At 35.0% G+C, this 12,691-nt stretch overlaps 1 protein-coding gene across 4 annotated transcripts in view; it reads right to left on the reverse strand.

Moving 5' to 3' along the window:
* STXBP5L (syntaxin binding protein 5 like) overlaps nt 1–12,691 on the reverse strand; it is a 475,147-nt gene that overhangs the window by 142,305 nt on the left and 320,151 nt on the right. For all 4 annotated transcript variants that reach the window (XM_033211089.1, XM_033211087.1, XM_033211090.1 and 1 more), the window contains exons 16-18: nt 9,967–10,184; nt 7,757–7,929; nt 5,915–6,040 (exon numbers count right to left, since the gene is read on the reverse strand). In XM_033211089.1, the coding sequence (XP_033066980.1) occupies nt 5,915–6,040; nt 7,757–7,929; nt 9,967–10,184 (517 nt within the window). The remainder of the gene's footprint in view (nt 1–5,914; nt 6,041–7,756; nt 7,930–9,966; nt 10,185–12,691) is intronic.

A 12,691-nucleotide genomic window follows, 5' to 3' on the forward strand; every position in this document is an offset into this window, starting at 1 on the left:
CAAGTCCAGAATATCCTTGTTAATTTTCTGTCTCGTTGATCTGTCTGATATTGACAGTGGGTTGTTAAAGTCTCCTACTATTATTGTGTGGGAGTCTAAGTTTCTTTGTCTGTCTCTAAGAACTTGCTTTATGAATCTGGGTGCTTCCGCATTGGGTGCATATATATATTAAGATAGTTAGCTCTTCTTGTTGCATTGATCCCTTTACTATTATGTAATGCCCTTGTTTGTCTTCTTTTGTTTGTCTTTTTTGATCTTTGGTTGTTTAAAGTCTGTTTTATCAGAGACTAGGATTGCAATCCTTTTTTTTTCCTTTTTTTCTTTCCATTTGCTTGGTAAACATTCCTCCATTCCTTTATTTTGAGCCTATGTGTGTCTTTGCACATACGATGGGTCTCCTGAATATAGCACACCAATGGGTCTCAACTCTTTATCCAATTTGCCAGTCTGTGTCTTTCAATTGGGGCATTTAGCCCATTTACATTTAAGGTTAATATTGTTATGTGTAAATTTGATCCTGTCATTATGATGCTAGTTGGTTATTCTGCCCATTAGTTGATGCAGTTTCTTCTTAGTGTCAATGGTCTTTACAATTTGGTATGTTTTTGCAGTGGCTAGTACCAGTTTTTTCTTTCCAAAACTCCATGGGAGATTTATGGGACTTACTTTGGAGTTATTACCCCTTTTTTTCCCTAATTCTTCCTTTAGAATGGGTATGTTTACTTCATGCTGATCTCACCACTGTATTTTGGAAACATGTAACTTGCTTGATTTCTTAAGCTCACAGTTAGAGGAGAATCTGCTTCAGCTTTCTTCAGGAGCTCTTGTAAAGCAGGCCTGGTGGGGACAAAATCTCTCAGTATTTGCTTGTCTGTAAAGGATTTTATTTCTCATTTGCTTATGAAGCTGAGTTTGGCTGGATATGAAATTCTGAGTTCAAAATTCTTTTCTTTAAGAGTGTTGAATATTGGCCCCTACACTCTTCTGGCTTGTAAGGTTTCTGCCCAGAGATGCTGTGTTAGTCTGATGGGCTTTCCTTTGTGGGTAACCCAACATTTCTCTCTGGCTGCCCGTAACATGTTTTCCTTCATCTCAACCTTGATGAATCTGTTGATTGTGTGTCTTGTGGTTGCTTTCTCGAGGAGTATCTTTGTGATATTCTCTCTATTTCCTGAATTTTAATGTTGCCTGTCTTGCTAGGTTGGGGAAGTTCTCCTGGATAATATCCTGAAGAGTGTTTTCCATCTTGCTTCCCTTCTTCCCATCACTTTCAGGTACACCAATCAAACATAGGTTTGGTCTTTTCACATAGTCCCATATTACTTGGAGGCATTATTCATTCCTTTTCATTCTTTTTGCTCTAATCCTGTCTTCACACTTTATTTCATTAAGTTGATCTTCAATCTCTGATATCCTTTCTTCTGCTTGATTGATTTGGCTATTTAGACTTGTGTATGCTTCATGTACTGTGTTTTTCAGCTCCATCAAGTTATTTATCTTCTTCTCTAAACTGGTTATTCTAGTTAGTGTTCCTTTAACCTTTTTTCAAGGTTCTTAGCTTCTTTGCATTGGGTTACAACATGTTCCTTTATTTTAGCTCAAAGGAGTTTGTTATTACCCACCTTCTGAAGCCTACTTCTGTCGATTTGCCAAACTCATTCTCCACTCAGTTTTGTTCCACTGCTGGCGAGGAGTTGTGATCATTTGGAGGAGAAGAGGCTTTCTGGTTTTTGGAATTTTCATAGTTTTGCGCTGGTTTTTCCTCATGTTCGTGGATTTATCTACCACTGGTCTTTGATGTTGGTGACCTTCAGATGGGGTTTTTGTGTGAATGTCCTTTTCGTTGATGTTGATGTTATTCCTTTCTGTTTGTTAGTTTTCCTTTTAACAGTCAGGTCCCTCTGCTGCAGGTCTGCTGGAGTTTGCTGGGGGGTCCACTCCAGACCCTGTTGCCTGGGTATCACTAGAGGAGGCTGCAGAACAGCAAAGATTGCTGCCCGTTCCTTCCTTGGAAGCTTTGTCCCAGAGGGACAGCTGCCAGATGCCAGTTGGAGCTCTCCTGTACGAGGTGTCTGCCGACCCATGCGGGCTAGTATCTCCCAGTTAAGAGGTACGCGGGTCAAGGATTCACTTGAGGAGGCAGTCTGTCCCTTAGTGGAGCTCAAACACTGTGCTGGGAGATCCACTTTTGTCTTCAGAGTCAGCAGGCAGGAACGTTTAACTCTGCTGAAACTGCGCCCACAGCCTCCTCTTCCCCCAGGTGCTCTGTCCCAGGGAGACGGGAGTTTTATGGGACTTACTTTGGAGCTATTACCCCTTTTTTGTTTCCTAATTCTTCCTTTCAGAATGGGTATGTTTACCTTGTACTGATCCCACTATTGTATTCTGGAAGCATATAACTTGTTTGATTTCATAAACTCACAGTTGGAGAAGAATCTGCCTCAGAATGAATCATATCGTGAGTCTCACCCATATATGATTCAGGCGACTTTGTTTTTTTTTTTTTTTGAGATGGAGTTTCGTTCTGTCACCTAGGCTGGAGTGCTATGGCGCAATCTCAACTCACTGCAACCTCTCCCTCCTGGATTCAAGCGATTCTCAGTATCTCTATTAGCAGGGATTACAGGCACATGCCACCACGCACAGCTAATTTTTACTCTTTTAGTAGAGATGGGGTTTCACCATGTTGGCCAGGCTGGTCTTGAACTCCTGACCTCAGGTGATCCACCTGCCCTGGCCTCCCAAAGTGCTGAGATTACAGGTGTGAGCCACTACATCCAGCCCAGATGATATTTTGATGAGACTTTGAGCATGAAATTTTTGAGTTAAAGCTAAAATGTTTTAAGACTTTTTGGAGCTATTAGAATCAAATAAATGTATTTTAAATATGAGAAGGACACAAAGTTTGGGAAGCAGGTTCACAATGTTATGGTCTGAATTTTTGTTTTTCCCCAAATTCAGACCATCTAATCCCCAAGGTGATGGTACTAAGAGTTGGGGCCTTGGGAAGGTAATTAGGTCTTTGGGAGGTCTCCACCATCATTAATGGAATTCATTTTCTCATAAAAGAAGTCTGAGGGAATTTGTTCACTCCTTCTACCAAGTGCAAACAAAGCTAGAAGGTGCTATCTTTGAAGCAGAGAGCAAAGCAGAGAGCTAAACACTCAATCTCCTGAGACCTTGATTTTGGACTTTCCAGTCTCCAGAACTGTGAGCAATAAATCCTGGTTGTTACAAATTACCCATTTGTAAGATATCTTTTTAAGCAGCCCAAATAGACTAAGACACTTCTCTTGTTTTTTCCTCAAAGCTTCTAACATTTTACCATAGAGAATATTTGCTAAAATGTATCAGATTAAGAAAAATTCCTTCCATTTTAGTTATTAGTTTCTTTTGAAGTCCTAAATGGATATTTAATCTTATCAGATGTTTCTGTTTTTTGCATTCCTGACCATCCTATAGTTTTTCTACTTTATTCGTTAATGTGATGAATTACACTGATTCATTTAAAATGTTTAAAAACCTTGAATTCCTGGTGTAAACCAAACTTGGTTATGATATGTTACCTTTTTAAATTGCTAGATTATCTATATTTTGGTTGGGATTTTAAAACTATGTTCATAAATGATATAGACTTACAACTTTCTCTTTTTGTAATGCCGTTTTCAAGTTTTTGCATCAAGTTTTGTTGGCCTCATACAATGAGATGAACATGATTTCATCGTTAATAATTCTCAGGAACATTTAATGTAATACTTGTACAATTTCTTTCTTTAAAATTTGGTGGAATTTACTCTAGTAGCCACATGAGCTAGGATTTTGGCAGTGGAGGCACTCTATGAGATAGATGTCCAAGCTGTTATTTTCAAACAAATGTAAGTTATTCAGAAGTTCTGTAACAACTTTCACCTCCACAGTTCCCTTACGAGGGGAATGTATTTTTTATCTGACCTATTCTAACAACCTTCAGCTTCTGAACCAGGTGATACATCTTTATAGTCTCTGAATTCTGAAGTCCCCTTGTCTTTACAGGTCAATCTCTAGAGAAGGGAACTCAGAAGATGGCTTGAGCTCAACTATCTTTCATGGTAATTACTTGGGCTAGAGAATAATCATATATTCTTACCATATCAAATAATGAAACAATAGGCTGTCCCACAGTCCATTCCTCCTCTCCCATCATCCATCAACTGTTGTTGCCAGCTTTCCCATCAAATAATATTCTAGTCAAGAAGCAAGCACTATGTTCACATATATCCTCCACACCCCCCTGAAGAAAACTCCAGGTACTCAAAGTTAAGACTTTTTTCCATGGACTCCTTACTGATGGTTTCAAGGCATTCTCTTGGAGCTTATAAGACTCAGCTTAGGAAGTACAGAAATAAAAGTGAAATATATAAGGTAATGTATTATTTGATAAAAGTTGATTCCAAATAAGCACAGAAAGATGAACTATGCAGGAAATGGTATTGGCACAATTCTTACTCATCAGGAAAAATATAGTTTAATACTTATTTCATATCTTATACTTAAAAAATTCCAGATAGATTAAAGCTTTAAACATCTAAAAGAAACAAAAACCATATTAGAGAGAATATAATTTTTTTGTTTTTATTACATTTTTATTATTATCTTGAAGTGAGGAAGGACTTTTTAAATAAGACAGAAATTCAGAGCCATAAAAGATAACAAAAAATAGAATTGCAAAAAATTCTTTAAAGTAGAAACCATCTTAAACAAAGTCATAAAGCAAACAAAAGCATGGAAGATCACTGCAAATTACACTATAGAGAAAGCTAACTTCCCTAATATGTAAACAGTTTTCACAAATCTCTATGAAGGCCAACAACTTTACAGACAAATGGACAAAGAATAGAAACAGAATGTCACAAAACAGGAAAAGATGTTCAATTTCACTTAAGATATAAGAAAATTTTACTGATATTATAATAACACACTACTCTTTACTTAACAAACTGACCAGGATGGAAAGTTTGATTATACATTTTTGTAGGAAAGGTTGTAGGAAAGTAGACATTCTAAACATTGCTGTTGGGAGTATAGTTTGACACAACCTCTATGGAGGGCTACAACCTAGAAATAAGGATTAACTGAAATTAAATTAGACTTTAATGGGAATAAAACCCAACTTTCAAAGACCTGATGTCTGCTTGAATTATATTGTTCTCACCCTTCAGTAGTTTTTTAACCTAGACTGCCAGAGGAAATGCAGATACTTTCTGGAGGAAAATATCATCTAGAACTTCAAATTATAATGTTCATTTCTCAATTTATAAAAAAACAGAAACAACTAAGAAAAAAACCATACAAACTGGCATACATGAACATAATATAATGTGACCCAAAACTAAGAAATGTAATAGACTGGATACCAAATATGGAAATATCAAACACATATTTAAAGTAACACATTTTAAAGTCATACATTCAGTATGTTTAAAGAAATAAAGAAAAGAGTGATAATTTAGGAAGAGAACAGGATGTTTTAAAAGAATCAAATGTAAGGTCTAGAACTGAAAAATAATACCATCAGATTAGACACAATTGAAGAGGGAGTTAGTGAACTCGAAAGGATAAGTCAAAAGAAAGTATCCAAAATGAAATGTAAAGAGAAAAAAAAGACAGAATATAAAAACAAACAATAAAGTATAAGTGTAATAAAATCCTAACAATCTCCTACTAACATCAAAATTGGGAACACTATCACAGGTTTGACTTCAAGAAAGAACAAAAAACCACAATGTGAATTTAAATGATTATTCTTATATATTGTTTAATTTAATAAAAATCCAGGTGAGGGATCTTTTCATTTTTAGGACTTGAGCAGGGAACATCTAAAAAATCAAACATATTAGCTAAATAATACATATCAGAAAAAAGTTTAATTACTTACATTCCATATGCTGAGCTTACAGCAAGACTAGTAATCTGTTGTGGAGGTTCACCATCCACCCACACCAATTGAATAACAAGTTCTGCTTGATATCCTGGAGGCATTCGCACTGGCCGTGTCTTAACACTTTAAGAGCAAAAACAATCCTATTATACACAGTTTAAATAAACATGGTCAAACTTATCTTGAGAATTTACATAGAATCATGCTACAGAAGTATACAACACCAGGCATTGCAGGCAGCATGCAGATGGATGGTGCCTTCTAGCTTTCTCAAAATGCACTGAGTCCTTTATGATTACTTAGTTATTTCTTTATGTGGCTTTTCACTCAGTTAGGTCGACAACTTCAACTGGCCTTTATCACTTCAAGTTTTTATTTTGAGAATATTATTTTAAGTTATTTTTATTATGTAATTATTTTTCTAATGTAATATATATTACATATATATCAGTTATAAAGCTTAACAATAAAACAAATGACCATTAACCTACCCTCCACTATAAGAGTTCAATATATCTAGCATCTGGATTCTTATTTTCCTTTAAATCTAATATCCTTCTCTCATACTTCCCAACCAACCAATTATCAAATACTGTTGATGCTACTTTCAAAAAATATATCCATGAGCTAAAATTTTATGATGATGTTTCCTCTTTGTAGATTTTCCTCCCAGTAATATTTATTCATATTTCCTTCTTTTTATGTACTTCAAAAGAAAAGTTTTGAGAGGACAATCAATGATTACAAAAGGATAGCGTCTGCTAATTGTATGAATTTTGCTCCTAAAATCTTATCTCTAAATTTTCCATAAGCATATTTGTAAGAAATGGGAAAACTAGCTGTCTAAAGTTTTTTGAGTGGCAAATGTAGATACGCAGCTCAAAGAAATTCCCTGCTTAGGCTTAATTCTCCAGTCGGCGAATACTAGAAATATTTGGTTTGATGGTATAGAAGCAGTAAGTAGTAATTTATACTCTACTACTAAAAATCATAAAAACAATAAAATATTACTATGGGCTTGTTAACTTTAGGTTTTATTGAACATGATGCAAATCTTTGTTTAGTTTATTAATAAATAACAGTTTTAAAAAAGAAAGATTATGCAATATACTAGCAATCATGAGAGAAATCCTTTTTTCTAATATAGAGCTCTTGTAGTAGATAGTAAACCTGGTTTTCTTTTTGGTTCCAAGAAAGCTAAATAAATTACATAAACATACTTTTAAAAATTATCATTATTGTTTTTTTGGAGACAGGGTCTTACTGTCACCCAGGCTGGAGTGCAGTGGCAGGACCACAGCTCACTGCAACCTTAAACTCCTGGGCTAAAGTGATTCTCCCGCCTCAGCCTCCCTAATAGCTGGGACTACAGGCGTGTACTATCACACCCAGCTAATTTTTAAACTTTTTGTAGATACAAGGTCTTGCTATGTTGCCCAGGCTGGTCTCGAGCTCCTAGCGTCAAGCATTCCTCCTACCTCAGCCTCCCAAAGTGTTGGGAATACAGGCGTGAGCCATCACACCCCATAAACATACTTTTTCAACTGGAAAGTACCAAGCAAGTGGCCAAGTTTCACTCCCTGCCAAACTTCCTATTCTATCAAAGCCATGTTTTCTTTAGAGTCCTTCTGGGAAGGAAACATATAAATATAAGTAAATGAAGGATGAAAATATTATGTCCTCTTCACGGATGTTCAAAAAAAGACCAGAGTAACCCCTGAAGAATTGTAGATCACTTGTCAACAACTTGATAATTAGAGAAAATTAATTTTATTTGTCACAATTTCAAAGACATATGATTCATATATAAAACTTTTAAAATTTGGTAGAAACTCTTACTTGAGGCATGGGATACTGTCCTTTGTTACTCCTTCACTGGCAACAGTGTTAGTGCTCCCAGAAAGACTCCCTGAAGAAGGAAGCTGGGCTGAGAGATCTGGAAACGGAGGACTTGTTTCTGGTTCAGGGGTAATAATATCTTCAACATCATACTGAAGTCGTACCTCTAATGACTTAAAAAAATCAGGTTTAAATTTAATCTAAGCCACAATAACAATCATCATTTTAATTTAATCTAAGTCATAATAAATGATCACATTAAAATACCTGATAACTTTTTAGGAATCATTCACAGTTTTTTTCAAATTAATAAGCTCAATACTATTTATAATAAAGTTGAGCAGTATCTCATACTAAATCAAATAGTTAATTATATGGAATATTCAATGGCAATCACAAAAAATGTAAATTTTTAAACTTCAGAATTAAAAGAAAAATAACTCAGTGAAGATAAAGTTTTTATATAATAACTATATTTTACAATATAGTATAAATTACAATTTGAGATGTGATAAAATAAAATGAGAAGTTGGTTATGGTTATTCCAATGAAAGAAATTAAACTTTTTTCATATACACACACAAACATGTATGTGTGTGTGTAGTGTGTATGTTTGTGTGTGTATAAAAAAATTACTTGTTTAAAGTATTTAGTATAAAAAACTTTCATTGCATTTTTAACTTTGCATTAATTCACTAAAGATTTTCCAAAAGAAATTCCATATTTTTGGTTGGTTGTTTCATTACCTTGGCTTTTGTTTAATTTAATTAGTTGATCAGAATTACTTGATAAAAAGCATATAATAATTTATATAGGAATAAAAAGGTGACCTAAAAACCTTTTTTAAACTAAAAAAGTTTTAAAACTAAATACTTTATGAATGCATAAAATACATTAAATGATTTAATTAGAGCTGATTTTATAACACATATTTGCCTTATAATGTAAAAGTGAGCATTTTTGAGATTGAAAACAATTACTTACAAAAATGTCATTATGGGACTATTACCAAAATTATTGTCATAATTATTTTAAAACTATAGAAAAACCTCTGGTGGTGACAATACAGTTACCAATTATTGAGTGCTCACTAAAGTAAGGACACTATTATAATGTCTTTATACAATCCTCACAAGAACCCTATGAAATTGGTATCTGTATTTCAAGTTTATTTTTATTTTCCATTTTCCCATTTTATTTACACAGGGAATTGTACACGTGATGAAACTGAATCATAGCTACATTCTACTGCTGACTTACGACTTGCTCAGAGTCACACAGATATTTAATGGGAAAGCCAGAATTAAAACCTAGGTTTATCTAACTCCAAAGTCTTGGCTTTTAGCTACTATTTAATAAAAGGGTGATATTAATTTTAGCTGTTGAGGTAAAAACACTTACACACAGGCCTATAGTAAATAATCTTTATATTTTGGTAAAAGGGGCAAGGTAGAGAAGGACAATTGTTTATAGGTGGCTTCATTTAGAATTAATTTATCCCATAAAATCATTATTCTTTTGAATAAGTGGAGTATTTCATTGATTTAAAAATTAAGATTAGGTAAGGTTGCCCCATAATTAGATCCATCCCATAAAAATGTTGCTACATAGAAAATCATTAAAAATAACCTTATTGTAGCTGAGAAATAATCATGTATGGCAAACAGTTGATGAGAAAATACAAATCAGATAAACTTAAAAATTAATAAAAGTATAGAACAAAGAAAACCTGCATTAATTTGATTTTTATACAAAATAAATCAATAACTACAGGTATAAAACCTATACATTGTATTAGTATATACAGAAGAATATATAGGTATATATTCCACAATATATACACATTTCACACCATCATGTTGTAGAGTTGACTTATTTTGGCCAGGTAGCTGTGACTCACATAAAATCAAAGAGAAAAATGAGAAAATTGTGACATGTTTAATTTGTAACAAGATTAACTTAAAATACTAAGCTTGTTTTGACATTGAAAAAAATACTAAGGTTTGATAGAGAATTGTTTTGGCCTTTTAAGCCAAACCATTTATTAATATGTTATAGTAAGTAACAATAATAATTTAAAATCCTACAAATGGTATTACTGACCACATAGTGCACACTTCATGGAAACTATACCAAGTAGTAGTCAAATCTATGATAATAGATTTCTTTTAATAACTGTAAAAGTGAAAGTTAAATTTTAAATAACTTACCACTATTTCTGTTGTAATTTCATGTCTGCTGAATTTATAAATTATGACATATGCAGAGACTCCTGATACACAGAATATTCTGCTCTCTGGACACCAGTAAATCATCTGAATGGCAAATGGGTCTTCCTCTACAATTTCACATGTTTGTTTTCCTTCTCCGACCTTCTGTTTTTCAAACACTTTTGAAGTTTTTAGCTTGTACAGCATCTGCAGAGTTACTATAAGACATCGAAGCACAGTTATCTTCTAATTTAAACTTAATTCTTAGATGTTATTAAAGCTTTACCAATATATTTGTTAAACCGCAAAAGTAAACCTAAGTAGACAAAGTGAATTACATTTATCTAGTAAGCATTTAATGCCACGCTTTCATATAGTACAGTAGCTAGAGGGAGACTACAGGGAAAAAATAAACATTTCTTGAATATATACTACATATCAAAGAATATATAGTTGCTTTCTTGAGTCATTCTCAGAAAAGTCTCATGAAGGAAGTATTTTAATCATTATTTATTGATGAAAATATTGAGGCTCAGAAAGTCTAAAATGGGAATACTGAAAATAATTCTTCCTGGCCAGGCGCGGTGGCTCAAGCCTGTAATCCCAGCACTTTGGGAGGCCGAGACGGGCGGATCACGAGGTCAGGAGATCGAGACCATCCTGGCTAACACAGTGAAACCCCGTCTCTACTAAAAAAAATACAAAAAACTAGCCGGGCGCGGTGGCGGGCGCCTGTAGTCCCAGCTACTCGGGAGGCTGAGGCAGGAGAATGGCGTGAACCCGGGAGGCGGAGCTTGCAGTGAGCTGAGATCCGGCCACTGCACTCCAGCCTGGGCGACAGCGCGAGACTCCGTCTCAAAAAAAAAAAAAAAAGAAAATAATTCTTCCTTAGCGGAGACTCCTCAATTCTTTATCTCAGTTTTCCCCTTTCATTGCTAGATGAGAGGGTGATGGTATTCCTAGAGGGTTTACTCCTCTCAACAAATTTTTAGACACTCCTTGAGATAAGAAACATAGTAATTTACCAGTTAGCAATATTGGGAGTCCAAGAATCTGTAACTATTTAAGAAGGGATCTTTTCTGAGTGGCTCTGTGTCAAGAAAGGGTCAGATATACTCTCCTAACTTGTGTTTGTGAACTGTTTTCAAGAATATTTGGGGGAATATTTTTCCATTGGAGACCAGATGATAATAAGTCTATAAAAGAACTATGATTCTATAAAGGATCCTTGAGTAAAGTTTTAAATGTGAGTCCTGTGAAAAGTGCATCACCTGAATCTAATAATGAGAAACATTAGTCAAAACCAGACTGAAGGAGATTCTATAAAATAATTGGCCTGAACTCCTCAAAAATGTCAATGTCATGAAATGAAGACTCAGGAACTTTTCCAGATTTTTTAAAATTCAGAACATACAATGCCTAAATGCAAAAATAATCCTGGATTTTTTTGTTGTAAAGAATATTAATTTGCGGCCGGGCGCGGTGGCTCACGCCTGTAATCCCAGCACTTTGGCAGGCCGAGGCGGGCGGATCACCAAGTCAGGAGATCGAGGCCATCCCGGCTAATGCGGTGAAACTCCGTCTCTACTAAAAATACAAAAAAAAAAAAAAATTAGCCGGGCATGGTGGTGGGCGCCTGTGGTCCCAGCTACTTTAGTCGGGAGGTTGAGGCAGGTGAATGGCGGGAACCCAGCGGGCAGAGCTTGCAGTGAGCCAAGATTGCGCCACTGCACTTCAGCCTGGGCGACACAGCGAGACTCTGTCTAATAAATAAATAAATATATATATATACACATATATATACACACACATATACATACATATATATACACACATATATATACATACATATATATGTGTGTGTGTGTGTATTTGCAAAAGCTGAATAAAATCCGGAGATTAGACAATAGTGTTGTGTCAGTGTTAATCTACTGGTTTTGATGACTAAAGTCTGGTTATGTAAGCGAATGTTTGTAGGAAATACACACTGAAGTATTTAGGGATATGTAATGTGTCTCCAACTTACTCTGAAATGGATAAGGAAAAAAGCTATATGTATATATGTACATGTGTGTGAGAGAAAAATGTGTGGAGGAAAGAGAGAAAGAGTAAGAGAGAGAGCCGGGGAGAGGGAAGGAATATTAGGAGAATCTGGTTGAGAGGTATAAAACATTTCATAGTACTTTATTTTTGCAATTTTTTGTAAGCTTGAAATACGTCAAGCTAAAATAGATTTTTTTAAAAAATGGGCAAAGGATTGTATTGGGTGCTATAGCCTGGCTTCTGAGGTCAGGATATCATTTCTATGATTATTTATGTTACATGAAAACAGTAAAATGATATTGCAGACATCATTAAGGTCCCTCACTAGTTGACTTCGAGTTAATCAACAAAGAGCTTATTCTTAACAAGTCAAACCTAATCAGATGGCCCCCTTAAAAGAGGGACTGAGGCCCTCCCTGAAGGTAAAGAGACACACTCTCTTGCTAGCTTTGAAGTAGTAAGCTACCATGAGCTCTGAATGTGCAAGAAAATGAAGTCTGCCAACAATTACATAAGCTTGGAAGAGAACCTTGAGTCTCATGAAACCGCAACCCCAGCCAACACCTTGATTACAGTCTTGTGAGACCCCGAGCAAAGGACCTAGCTAAGGTATAATCAAATTCCTAACACACAGAAACAGTGAGATGATAAATGGGTATTGTTTTAAGTTGTTAAATTGTGG

The sequence above is a fragment of the Trachypithecus francoisi genome, unplaced genomic scaffold (genome assembly GCF_009764315.1).
Source record: "Trachypithecus francoisi isolate TF-2019V2 unplaced genomic scaffold, Tfra_2.0 Lachesis_group0, whole genome shotgun sequence".
Classification (NCBI taxonomy): Eukaryota; Metazoa; Chordata; class Mammalia; order Primates; family Cercopithecidae; genus Trachypithecus; species Trachypithecus francoisi.